The 14,353-nt window shown below is 42.8% G+C and overlaps 1 protein-coding gene across 3 annotated transcripts in view; it reads left to right on the plus strand.

Moving 5' to 3' along the window:
* Positions 1 to 13,285, plus strand: part of LOC111967548 (ankyrin repeat domain-containing protein 50) — a 39,639-nt gene extending 26,354 nt beyond the window's left edge. For all 3 annotated transcript variants that reach the window (XM_023992642.1, XM_023992643.1, XM_023992644.1), the window contains exons 4-5: positions 7,525 to 11,060; positions 11,568 to 13,285. In XM_023992642.1, coding sequence (XP_023848410.1) covers positions 7,525 to 11,057 — 3,533 coding nt within the window. In that variant the 3' untranslated portion in view covers positions 11,058 to 11,060; positions 11,568 to 13,285. The remainder of the gene's footprint in view (positions 1 to 7,524; positions 11,061 to 11,567) is intronic.
* Positions 13,286 to 14,353: the final 1,068 nt, after the last annotated feature.

The following is a 14,353-nucleotide window of genomic DNA, read 5'->3' on the forward strand; positions in this document are numbered from 1 at the left end:
GCACCCCCCCCCCCCCCCCCCACACTTGCCTGCAGTTAAAATAAAACAATCTTTGTGGAAGGTGTGTGCAACGTTAGTCACGCTGACTTGTGTTAGCAGTTCACTGTGTAGCTAGTGACCACGTCTGCTACTGCAAGGAGCTGAAGTTGTTGGCTCAAGTTCCTCTCGTTGCGCCTGTGCTTATCTGTGCCACATGAGGAGAACAATGATAATGCCATGACTGCACAGCAGAGTTTCAGGCCATATGAAGTGATGTCTGCGATGACTCAAGTGGAAATTGTAGGTCAGCTTCCTCCATTTATAGTAATTGAATGAAAAGGCCTCTTTGGCATGTTCAGACTGGAGGCCCCTGCTTGTTCATTTCTTTCTTTCCCTTTCAATGGGCCTCTGGAAATATTTTTAAAGGGTTTTCAAGGCTAATGCTCTATTTCAAGATGGCCGCGGTTAACTCGCCRTCTCTCTTGGGTTTTCCACACCACAAGTCTTCATAATTTACATATGATCAATTTTGTGGGAACTGTGGGAGGCCACTAATCTCAAAACTGTAGGAGAGAAGGAGTGCATTTGTTGTTAATCATTGTCTGAATAAAAAATACAAAAACGTCTACGATTGGCTGGGCAGTGTAGTCTGATTCACTGATACTCTCTTGGTGGGTAAACGCACGTCTAAATTAAACATTGAGACAACCTTTGAAAACATCATGCTGAGGCAAAGGCTCCCGGCTGGCTAAAATKGACTTTTAGGTCGTCTGTCCTAGATATCGTTCAGTCCCCCCCCTCCCCCTCTTAATGGCCTCTTCCTCTCGGCCAGTGGGTTTCCTGTCTCAGCTGAAGGCATCCAGAATGCTTAGTGGAGAATCAGTCTGAGGTGGAGCAGGAGGTCACAGGGCCTGGGAGAGGCAGTGGAAAATGCTCTGTTGCTAAAAACATTGACTGACACTGAGGCTTTGGGTCACTGGGTTATTATAATCCTACTGTACTCTGTTAGTAGTGACCGCATTATATAGGACAGATTGTTTTTCGCCGTCTCTCTTATAGCTTGGAATGGTAACGTTCCGCAGATAGCCTCCACGAATGTTTTTGTTCGTTAGGACTGGCATTTTAGAACATAATTAGTCATAAAAAAAACCATTGTTTCTTTATATTCCTCAAGGATAGGTTTCTGGCACGTGTTTGAGTACTGCCAGGTTCATGTATCGAAAGCTACAATGGCGATGATTAGAGGGGTACCTACTAGTGGTGTGACCACTTGAAACGTTTAAACCAAGGTGAGATCCTTAACGTTAAGAAAACTTCCTAATCCCCGAAACAATGTTTCCCCCATACAATTAAAATCACAGTGCAGTTATCACAAAACATATTATTTTTGGTGTTATAGCCTAACTAGACTGTGGACAGTTGTGTAAATTTCAATAAAACCAGAGAGAAAAAGGCTAACTTTAGGCCTCTTTGGTGAATTTGCGAGGCATGCGCGACAAGACATTGCGAGATGCATATTACCAAGACATATGCACGTGGTTCTGCCTGCTCCTCCTCTCTCTCCCTGACACTGGGCTACCTGCCCTTTCTCTTTGCTAATGACACAAGTGTGTCTTCAGTCTTCGGTCTGTTGCCTGTAGGATATCTGAGACCGATGTCGCCGAGATACAGAGGTATCTTCAGGACAGTCTTGCGAGCACGGGGTACTCTTCGTTACTGAGTGGGTGGCAGGGCCGGCCTGCTCATTAGGCAGGATTAGGCGGCCGACTATGGCGGAAAATTGACGAGGTCGGCATTTTCTGAGCTAAACTGACCTCCAACAACACGTAAAGCCTCACAAAAGTGTTTTTCTCAACCAGTGGCATATGGGCTTTTTAGGTGAGCGCTGATGCCACCCTGTGATAAGCAGTGCCCACTTTCTCAAAGGCAGGGCCACAAAATATTTTGYTTGTCCATTCCCAGTGTGCCTCTCTGTTGGAGACACCCATCGCTGCGGCGCTCCACCAGCTTTCCGTCAAAAAAATGATCTAACATAGATCATGTAGCAGATATAGGATATTGTAGAGTATGTGGCCTTTTCTGTAGTCTACAGGGTGGAGATGAAATGTATGATAATGTAATGAGATGGACATTTTTTTTACAGCATGCAGATTTCTGAGATCAAAGAACCTAAACTAAATGGCACCCAATCAAATAAAAAACTGCACTGAAATTGTAACAAACAACATGTCTTGAAAACAGGATAGGTCAAAGGAAAATGGACTTTATGGAATGGACAACCAGCCTACTCATAACTGCTGTCCAGGAGAATCCTCCTGTGGGCTAAAATGTCATAATCATGGGTTTCAAGATTGTATCCGTACATTTTTGACGAGCTGATCATAGCGAAAAGGAAAACACTTCTGCATTTCTCGCTGTGTAAACACATTGCAAATAGGCTCAGGATAACTCCTGATGAAGTTGGGTAGCTGATATTCAGAGGTTAAATAGCCAAATGGATTAGTCACAGGAATCAGGATTAATAAAGCCAATGCAACAGCCTGTTTTACAAACGTTGGGCCTACCACATGGATGGGCATTCGTAAAATAAAATACAAAATTAATTTGGTTCTGAATTAAAGTTGAAAATACGTACTTTCAACGTCCATAAAAGGCACCTTTTCAACCTCCAGGGAAATATGCATTCTAAATGTCCAGAAATACATATTTTATTTTATTTCTTTTCAACGTAATTTTTCTTATAGGGACTATTGTAATTTTGCAGGGGGTGGCAATTTGTTTGTCTCGCCTAGGGCGGCAGAACGGCCAGGGCCGGCCCTGGTGGGTTGGAGTTGTTTTTGTTTCATAATATGAAACTGCAGCTACATGTAGCCTGTATCGATTACCCTTTTCAGATATAATGGATTGTGGTCCATCAAAAGCGCCTCAGGTACAACATGTTTGTTTGTCTGTTAGGGTGGGCAACACTACGGCTTTTTAAATTGCCGGCACGAAACCTTCTCTGGAGATATGCACAGCATTTGTAAAGTAATGCTGCTTCTGAAGCGGGACTAACTTCCATCACTAGGCACCCATAACTGTCAATCAAATAATCTCAAGTTGCTGCATGCAGCCTGCATGCTGCCTGCCGGCAAACCACGCCCTCCTAAAAAAGTACTTAAAAGTTCTTTAAATACCTCGACTTACCAATACATTTAGTAGAAAGAGAGTACATCTATCTACACTACCATTAAAAACAGCATACAAAACACAGCAGCACATCAATCAGCAACATTTATTGTTGTCAGGGAAACAATAGAACATTATATGCCGGAGCAGAATTCTACTGTCTGAAAAGATACCGACTCTTCTGATGCGGCACATTTTTTTATTATCTGAAAAGTTATCAATTGTCGCTATTGACATGTTACTGTAGCTGTGTTCTAAGTCTCCAAAGGGTTGTGGTAGATATAACTTCATTGCCCGGCCCTAGTGGTCATACATACACTACTGTTCAAAAGTTTGTGGTCAATTAGAAATGTCCTTGTTTTTTAAAGAAAAGCTAATTTTTGGTCCATTAAAATAACATAAAATGTATCAGAAATACAGTGTAGACATTGTTAATGTTGTAAATGACTATTGTAGCTGGAAACGGCAGATTTGTTTTAATGGAATATCTACGTAGGCTCTACGTAGGCGTACAGAGGCCCATTATCAGCAACCATCACTCCTGTGTTCCAATGGCACGKTGTGTTAACTAATCCAAGTTTATTATTTTAAAAGGCTAATTGATCATTAGAAAACCCTTTTGCAATTATGTTAGCAGAGCTAAAAACTGTGCTGATTACAGAAGCAATAAAACTGTCCTTCTTTAGACTAGTTGAGTATCTGGAGCATCAGCATTTGTGGGTTCGATCACAGGCTCAAAATGGCCAGAAACAAAGAACTTTCTTCTGAAACTCGTCACTCTATTCTTGTTCTGAGAAATGAAGACTACTCAATGCTAGAAATTGCCAAGAAACTGAAGATCTCGTACAACGCTGTGTACTACTCCCTTCACAGAACAGCCAAACTGGCTCTAACCAGAATAGAAAGAGGAGTGGGAGGCCCCGGAACACAACTTAGCAAGAGGACAAGTACATTAGAGTGTCTAGTTTGAGAAATAGACTAGAAGTCGACCGATTAATCGGATTGGCCGATTAATTGGGGCATTTTTTTACACCATTATTTAACTAGGCAAGTCAGTTAAGAACACATTCTTATTTTCAATAACGGCCTAGGAACGGTGGGTTATCTGCCTTGTTCATGGGCATAACGACAGATTTTTACCTTGTCAGCTCGGGGATTCAATCTTGCAACCTTACGGTTAACTCGTCCAACGCTCTAACCACCTGCCTTACATTGCACTCCACGAGGAGCCTGCCTGTTACGCGAATGCAGTAAGAAGCCAAGGTAAGTTGCTAGCTAGCATTAAACTTATCTTATAAAAAACAATCAATCATAATCACTAGTTAACTACACATGGTTGATGATATTACTAGTTTAACTAGCGTGACCTGCATTGCATATAATCGATGCGGTGCGCATTCGCGAAAAAGGACTGTCGTTGCTCCAACGTGTACCTAACCATAAACATCAATGCCTTTCTTAAAATCAATACACAAGTATATATTTTTAAACCTWAATATTTAGTTAATATTGCCTGCTAGCATGAATTTATTTTAACTAGGGAAATTGTGTCACTTCTCTTGCAACAGAGTCAGGGTATATGCAGCAGTTTGGGCCGCCTGGCTCGTTGCAAACTGTGTGAAGACAATTTCTTCCTAACAAAGACAGCCAACTTCGCCAAACGTGGGATGATTTAACAAAAGCGCATTTGCGAAAAAAGCGTTCATTGTACGCAGAGTCAGGGTATATGCAACAGTTTGGGCCGCCTGGCTCGTTGCAAACTAATTTGCCAGAATTTTACGTAATTATGACATAACATTGAAGGTTGTGCAATGTAACAGGAATATTTAGACTTATGGATGACACCCGTTAGATAAAATACTGAATTGTTCCGTATTTCACTGAAAGAATAAACATTTTGTTTTCGAGATGATAGTTTCCAGATTCTACCATATTAATGACCTATGGCTTGTATTTCTGTGTGTTATTATGTTATAATTAAGTCTATGATTTGATAGAGCAGTCTGACTGAGCAATGGTAGGCACCAGCAGGCTCGTATGTAATTGTCATTATTACAAATACATTTTAAAAACTCGGTCGATTAATCGGTATCGGCTTTTTTTGGTCCTCCAATAATCAGTATCGGTATCGCCTTTGAAAAATCATAATCGGTCGACCTTTAAAACAGACGTCTCACAAGTCCTCAATTGGCAGCTTCATTAAAAAGTACCCGYAAAACACCAGTCTCAACGTCAACAGTGAAGAGGCGACTCCAGAATGCTGGCCTTCTAGGCAGAGTTGCAAAGAAAAAGCTGTTTCCAGCTACAATAGTCATTTACAACATTAACAATGTCTACACTGTATTTCTGATCAATTTATTTTATTGGACAAAAAAAAATGCTTTTCTTTAAAAAAATAAGAACATTTCTAAGTGACCCCAAACTTTTGAACAGTAGTGTACGTAATAAGACCATTATTGTACAAGATAAGATTATTTCTTATTGCTTATATTTGTATTTCTTTTGCAGTTTAAACGTTTAAAAATTGTCCATTTGTAACATCCCTAGACTCTACCACCCCATTTTGCTCCTGGTGTGGCTCCATTGCCCCTGTGCGGGGTAAGATTTCTTAGTCTTCTTTCTGTACAAAGCCATTCATGGAGGGAACGACGCCTCAGGCTTCGCGACAGTTTGAGACTTGTACACAGAGAAACTTTGATTATATAATCCAAGCAATCCAGTTTATAGTACTTACTGCACTGATTGATKATAGGCATGTTAATTGTGTCTAAATGTTGTCATTAGTCTCTGTCAAGAACCCTCTCAGATCCCCATTTTGTAGTGTTTGTTTTATTTATCATTGAGGGTGTTTAAGGTAGCTTAGGTTATCCTAACCCAGACAGCAGTAAATGAGCCCATTTCTTCAGGAAACATTTAGAAGCAGCTTGTTTTTCATGATATAGGTAATTAGATAAAACAAAAGAATGTAACACTCGTTTCCCACAGCAGGAGGCAAGTTCAGAATTGAGAAAAATTACAACAGCATTGAACATTTCTCTGCCGAGTCCCTTTTTTCCCCTGTCCCCCATCAGGCCTGAGACCATGGAAACAGTAAATAAAACTATCCCCTGCCCTTGAGTGTGTAGCCTGAGCTGACTGCTCTAACCTGGAGAAAGTTACCCCTTTATGTCTGAGAAAGGATTGCCACTGCACATTAGTGGTAATTAATTAAGACCCCCTGGTGATTTCTTTCTAAAAGCCTGTGCTGGTAGCATGTAGTCTGTTAATGTGTGAAACCATAGAGTTGTCTTATGGCCATTTGTATGCTTATGAAACGGAAATAGCTCTTCCGGGGGTCTACTTTGTGTTTTTCTCTCAAATATGTGAGGAGAGGCCTTTTAAATAATTAGTTGGGCCTTGAGCTTTAAAGGGACAATCTGCAGTTGTTACATCCATTTTTGGACGTATAAGTTAATGATAWGTACCCATTGATTCTTGAAGAATATAGCTATTAATGCCTCATGATCTTAGTTCGTACCCCACCAGAACCCAAAATATAAGCTTCTTTTATGCCAATGTTTGTTAACAAAGTATATGTAAACATACACTATATAGACTCAAAACATGTTTTACACTATATTGGTGTTATCATGGACGGTCCTTGCATCCATAGCTCAGTCCATGAATTTGAGAGTGGTTACTTTTCTCCAGCCCCATCCCTCAGCTTTTTACCGAAAACGGGCAGGGGAGTGTGCTTAGTCATTGTTTCAACTACTGATTGCCCCTTTAAATATATTGATATGTAGATGAAAGTCTTTCTTGTATACTTTTGCAATCGTATTGATATTTCTTTAGTTAAATGTATGGCTGGGATGATAATGTACTGCGCTTCCTTAGGAGAATCAAAGGTCTTCTGCATCAAATACCCCTCTAGAGCATCAAATACGCCAGCTTTGTTTTCCATAGTCCTTCACAAAAGATCTGTCATACTGATGCTGAACTGATTACTGATTACTCTGCCAGAGACCAGGGTCATGCTCTCAATTCCTTTGAATGGTTTTATTTTAACAACATGGCTTCACCACTAATTAGTCTGTGCCTTAGGAAATTAAAGGTTGGCGTAATAGAATTCTTCAAAGGTAAAAGATCAATGGGAAAATGGAGTGACTATATTCTGAAGGTCAGATATCTATTTGAGAATATAAGGGCATCATGTGAAAAAGGAATTAGTCACCTTCGTATGGAAAGACTAATTATACCCTCTCTGTATTCCTTTGATAAACTGTAATACAGCCATATTAATCTTGGAAATGTGTTGAAAGAAGTTGGGGTGGACATTGATGTTTAATTCATTGCTTTTGATGTGGTAAACTAATAGTTATTTTTTCTCTTTTCTAGGATTCCGTAAAATTAGCCTGGATGACCTTCGCAAGGCCTACATCGTCAAGGACGTGCAGCAGTACATCCTCCACCGGCTCGACCAGGAGGAGGCCCTTCGCCAGCACCTCACCAAGGAGACGGCCGAGATGCTCAACCAGCTACACATCAAAAGCAGCGGCTGCTTCCTGTACCTGGAGCGCGTGCTGGACGGAGTGGTGGAGAACTTCATCATGTTGCGAGAGATCCGTGACATTCCCGGCACGCTCAATGGCCTCTACTTATGGCTCTGCCAAAGGCTGTTTGTCCGGAAGCAGTTTGCCAAAGTCCAGCCTATTCTCAACGTGATCCTTGCAACCTGCAGGCCACTTACTTTCAAGGAGCTTTACCATGCTGTCTGGACCAAAAACATGACTCTCACCATGGAGGACTTCCAGAAGAAGATGGACATCCTCTCCAAGTTGTTGGTTGATGGCCTCGGAGGTACTAAGATCCTCTTTCACTACAGTGTTGCCGAGTGGCTCCTGGATGTTAAGCATTGTACACAAAAGTACTTGTGTAATGCAGCGGAGGGACATAGGATGGTGGCGATGAGTTACACTTGCAGGGCCAAGCAGCTCAAACCGCTGGAGGTGCAGGAGTTTGCCCTGCATCTGATCAACTCCAACCTGCAGATAGAGACTTTCAACCTGGCTCTTTGGATGGTGTGGAATGGYACACCCRCTAAAGACTCTCTTTCCACCTCCATACCTAAAGARCAGGAGGTGCTGCAGCTTCTGGTCAAAGCTGGGGCTCAYGTCAACAACGASGACGACCATGCCTCYTGCATAGTGCAGCAGGCACTGGAGAGAGAGGATTCSATTCGGACRTTGCTAGACAATGGRGCCTCTGTGAACCAATGTGACTCYAGYGGSAGAACTTTGCTGGCCAATGCWGCRTACAGTGGAAACCTGGATGTGGTGAACTTTCTCATATCYAGAAGAGCMARCATGGAGMTGGAGGACARCCATGGACAAACGKCACTTACTCTTGCKGCAAGACAAGGGCACACTAAGGTSGTMAACTGCCTCATYGGCTGTGASGCAAACATCAATCACACAGACCATGATGGGTGGACCGCCCTTAGGTCTGCAGCCTGGGGTGGGCATTCGGAGGTGGTGTCTGCTCTCCTCTACGCTGGTGCCAAAGTTGACTGTGCTGATGCCGACAGCAGAACGGCCTTAAGAGCCGCAGCTTGGGGAGGTCATGAAGACATCGTGCTGAACCTCCTCCAACACGGGGCAGAAGTCAACAAAGCAGACAATGAAGGAAGGACAGCTCTCATTGCAGCGGCATACATGGGGCACAGAGAAATCGTAGAGCACCTCTTGGAACACGGGGCAGAGGTGAACCATGGAGATGCGGACGGAAGGACAGCCCTCTCAGTTGCTGCTCTCTGTGTGCCTGCCAGTAAAGGCCATGCCTCTGTCGTAAGCCTCCTCATTGACAGGGGTGCAGAGGTCGACCACTGCGACAAAGACTGCATGACCCCCCTCCTTGTGGCTGCCTATGAAGGACATGTGGACGTAGTTGATCTGCTGCTGGAAGGTGGAGCTGACGTGGATCACACTGACAACAATGGCCGAACGCCTCTTCTTGCAGCAGCATCCATGGGCCATGCCTCTGTTGTCAATACCCTGCTTTTCTGGGGTGCAGCTGTAGACAGCATCGACAGTGAAGGAAGGACTGTTCTGAGCATAGCATCCGCTCAAGGGAACGTAGAGGTGGTCCGAACTCTGCTGGACAGAGGGCTGGAYGARAATCACAGAGATGACKCAGGCTGGACCCCACTGCACATGGCCTCATTYGAGGGTCACCGGCAAGTATGCGATGCCCTCATTGAGCAAGGTGCCCGATGCACAGAGGTGGATAACGATGGTCGAATACCCCTGATATTGTCTGCGCAAGAGGGYCACTATGACTGTGTCCAYATTCTTCTSGAAAACAAGTCTTGCATYGACCARAGAGGWTAYGATGGGAGGAATTCYCTCAGGGYGGCTGCACTGGAAGGYCACAGGGATATTGTTGAACTGTTGCTGAGTCATGGYGCTGATATAGAYTATAAAGACGCAGACGGACGCCCRACATTATACATATTGGCACTTGAGAATCAACTAGCAATGGCAGAGTACTTCCTGGAAAATGGGGCCAATGTGGAAGTCAGCGACACAGAGGGAAGGACGGCCCTCCACGTGTCCTGCTGGCAAGGGCATGTAGAAATGGTCAGGATGCTGATCAACTATCATGCCGACGTGAACTCTTGTGACAACGAGAAGCGATCCGCCCTCCAGTCAGCGGCTTGGCAAGGCCACGCAAAGGTTGTGCGGTTCTTGATTGACAATGGCACTCACGTGGATCATACATGTAATCAGGGGGCAACAGCGCTTGGCATTGCTGCCCAAGAGGGGCACAGAGATGTAGTGCAGATCCTTCTGGAGCACGGCGCTGACCCCAACCACGCAGACCAGTTTGGACGCACAGCCATGCGCGTGGCTGCAAAAGGGGGGCATTCAATGATCATCAAACTTCTTGAGAAGTATGGGGCCTCAAGTCTTAATGGCTGTAGTCCTTCGCCAGTACACACTATGGAGCAAAAAACCCCACTCTCTGTAGCTGGGAAAATGCAGTCTCTCACAATCAAATCCAACAGCTCTGGCAGCACAGGAGCTGGAGACATGCAGTCATCTGGACGTGGTCTACAGAACGGTCCTGTCCACGCCTTCAGCTCCCCTTCAGAATCTCCTGACTCTACCGTGGACAGACAGAAATCCTCTCTCTCAAATAATTCCCTCAAAAGTTCGAAGAACTCACTGAGAACCACCTCGTCCACCGCGACTGCACAGACTGTGCCGATAGACAGTTTCCACGGAATGACCTTCACAGAGCAAATCCAGCAGCACTCTTTGCCTCGCAGTCGGAGCCGACAGTCCATCGTCTCACCTTCCTCCACCACCAAGTCAATTGGACATCATCAAGGGTCTCCATCAAGTGAATTTGACTGGGCTCAGGTTAAGCCCGGTCTCAAGTCGACCAAAGGGAATAAGACCGGAAATGACACATCCAACGGCAAAGGGGGGTCAGGAGACAAGAAAAGGCTCAAGAGCATTGGCTCGACCCAGGGTCAGGAATATGAGATGACCCAGTTTGATAAGAGGATTACGTTCAACAAGTCTGTAGCGAACATTGCCGTGAAGGATCCTCATTGTAAGATCATGGTTGGCGGCTCCACCCAGCCAGATGGGGGACTGACCCAAGAGCAGTTGTTCATCCAACAGCAGAGCATTGCAGAGAAGAAGCGAAATGGCATTATGACCAACCCCAACTACCATCTTCAGGGCAATCAGGTTTTTCTCGGGAGGGTTTCTGTCCCATGGACTGTACAGAATAGAGGGCACCAGGATGTGCTGGAGAACTACCCTATAGGGGAGACTGAATTAAGCCTTAAACAAGCACTGAAACTGCAGATAGAAGGATCAGACCCTGGGTTTAACTACAAAAAGGAGACACCATTATAGCTGGTAAGTTTTCATTCTCAAACGAATCTGATGTAATTAGAATGTACATTTTTTCTAAGCATTAACCACCAACTATAGAGTTATTCTAATGTTCAACATAATTGTTTTACTCATGATATTAGAAGTAGATCAGGTCAGACATGCTTTATTTTCATTACGATTTCAAACGGGTTCATCGTGAAGATAGTAGRAGTATATGTTAAGCATCCAGGGATGGTATGTAGGCTGAAAAATCAGAATCCCYGTATACTATTATGAATGTCTTTGTATTACTTATAGGATTTATGGCCACATTGTTGATACAGTATGCTGTTATTAAAGTACAATTGAATGACTCACTCACCACTACTGAAAAAACTGTCTTGTCAATATTTTATTACGGTCCATTGACCTATCATTAGTAGAACTTAAACTTACATGAATGATGGATTTCGAAGAATGCACTTTTCTGGCCTAAAAGACGCCAATTTTTTYCCAACTCAGCACTAACATAAATCATTACCATTTCAGATGTCTTGAATGCCATTCGTCACGGAGACATCGGAGGGAATGTGCCAAAGCAACTTTTTTTTCCATCTGCATAAGAAATGATTTTTTTTTTTTTTTTTAATGTCCACTCTCTCAAGTGGAACACCTCAGAAAACCTAGGGAAGAATGTTGATCGCTGCACAAGGCCTAGATGACCTGATACTTCAATGTGCCTACATCTGTTACAGCCTTCTCAGTGTAATCATGCACACTATCGTTTTAATGTATTGATATTTAATATGCGGTGTATGCACTTTTTAAATAGAGAAAATGACAAACGTGTATTTGTTCAGCCTCCCCTTTATGCTCCTGTGTTTCAAACTAATTGTTCCAAATAATTATACATTGTTTTTCTGTTATACTGTATGTTTGTTTCTGTTGTCCTGCCTGCAATCATACACACCGACAGCAATGTACCGCTGAGTGCATCATCACATCTTACCAGAGGACATCAAGATAATCGATGACATGGGATAATGTGATACGCATTGGTACTCTGCCTTTCTGAAGACCCCCAAAAAATCTGTGTTAACCTCGTTCAGTGTACTAAACATATGCTGTGTGTAATATGTTAATAGCTAAGGCAATTTGCTATACAAGTATAATCAACCATATTTATTTAGGAAAAAGCCACTTTAAGTTGTATTGTATGCTCTATCATGGTGCTGTGTTCAAAAGTTGCCTGCGGTTATTTTGGACTCCATTTTGGTCATCTTGATACTATTTTCTTTGCTATGTGTATTGTAGTATTACAGATACCGAAGGGAGAGAGTGAATTGAAAACGTTAAACCCACGTGACTTCATTTCGTCCCTGTGGGACTTTTCACGTGTTTTTGTGTGCATTTTAAATTGATTAAAATAACCGTTGCGTATACTGTCAACTACAGTGGTTGGCGCTTAAATGCAAAGGTCTGAAGCGAAAGCGGTGACGAGTGCTTTCGTTGGTGGAATTCTTATTATAACCTGCAATTCAAGAAACAAAATTCAAACTTTGTTTCCCCTATTATTGCAGTGTCGCTTATATTTTGATAATTGCCGTATATTTTGGGGCAAGACACACGAAAAAACGGCTTACGGTTCACTCGTCACGGCTTCACTGAGTGGTAGACTTCAATAATATTATGGTTTTAAAGGATGGTTTGAAATGTATACTTGTCAAGCCAAAGTTGGAACAAAGCATTTATTTTTTCTTCTCTGAGCGGCTGCATGTCAGTTAACCCAGCAATAGCTCCACTGTAGAGGGAGGGGCTTGAAGACGGTGCTCTCGGATTGGAAACATCTGTTTTTTCATGGACTCTGTGGAGCTGTGTGAGCATTTGTGTGTCATATTTTTTTGCAGGCTTTTCACAATGTTAAAAGTGAGAAGGGGGAAAAAATGGTAAAGCCGTCGCAAACACACTGTATAAACCCAAGTCAAAGCCCTCTGCTCTCCAGGACAGCTTGAAGGTGTGCTATGAAGGTATAAAGGAAGAAGGACTCATTTTTAGGATCAATTCTGGACAGTATTCAGACTTCTTTCGCCATCGCTCAAACCTCATATTGTTTTGAATTGACCCTAAACAATTTGATTGTAAATAACTTACCGTGTACATTGAACTTTTCATTTCAAAAAATGTATTTCCTGTACTATATTAAGCAGAATTGTCTGATGTATATTAAAGTGCTTAATAAACATATTTGCTTTACTGCTGGAAAATGACAGATTCTCTATTGTTACATCATTGTAATTGAATTACTACCATTTTCTCAATGTATCCTTTCAATCACTGTACAACTGACCAGACACTTAACAGAGATCCATACTATGCAATGTCTATGCCCTATTGGCTAACCTTACATCCGAGGCCATTACATGCATCAAGCAACCGTTAACCGAACATTGTGATCGATTGATCGTCAAATAATTGTCTGTTTTGGCAGTGTTGCCTGCCTTTATGCCTTGACTCTCAAGAAGCCTACATATACACACATAGATTGACCAGATAATTGTATACACCCGAGAAGAATGTCACCTTCTGGGCTAGTAATTTCCCAATTAACCTTGTGTCAATTGTGTTATCTATGACTAATACCTGGCTGTCTACTGTTTACTTCGGGCAATGACATGTAGGTCAAGGTTGTATAGCAACTGTAATTATTTCTAGCTGACTGATCCGAGAGCAGACCGATATATCAAGTCAAATAAAGGCCTGATTCAGTAGCCTCCAGTGGGTGGACATGTTGTCGGGAATCCAGAAGGTAGATGTAGAAAAGGGTCCGATTTTCCTGTTATTAAAGCTACATAACCACAGGGTACACTGGATATTTTCCCCACCGTGGAGTTGATGGTGGAGGGCCAAACCAGGACACTGCATGCATCGCAGCATTTGGATCAAACTGAAGTGGAACAGAGGTTCTGTGCCAAGCTCCATCACAGCTCTGCTTCACTAAGTTCACCGCATAGGAAGAGATCCACAAGAGGTCTAATCACAGGGATGGTTTTGTATGTTACAAGGGCAATGAACTGTTTTATTCTAATTCCAAATAAATAAAAAAACGAATCTTGCTCGTTGGATTACAGAGTTTCCAACTACAAACAAGRGGGACATGATCTTTGATATGCCTACCCTGCCATGTAGGCCAGTAATAAATAAGCTCCATGTTGTAGGTCCTCAGCTTGTCACGATCGTTATAATGAGTGGACCAAGATGCAGCGTGGTATGTTTCCATCCTCTTTTTTCGGAAGAGAAACTCAAAGAAAAAAAACAATAAAGCGTCAAACGAAACG

This window comes from Salvelinus sp. IW2-2015, linkage group LG8, assembly GCF_002910315.2.
Source record: "Salvelinus sp. IW2-2015 linkage group LG8, ASM291031v2, whole genome shotgun sequence".
NCBI lineage: Eukaryota > Metazoa > Chordata > Actinopteri > Salmoniformes > Salmonidae > Salvelinus > Salvelinus sp. IW2-2015.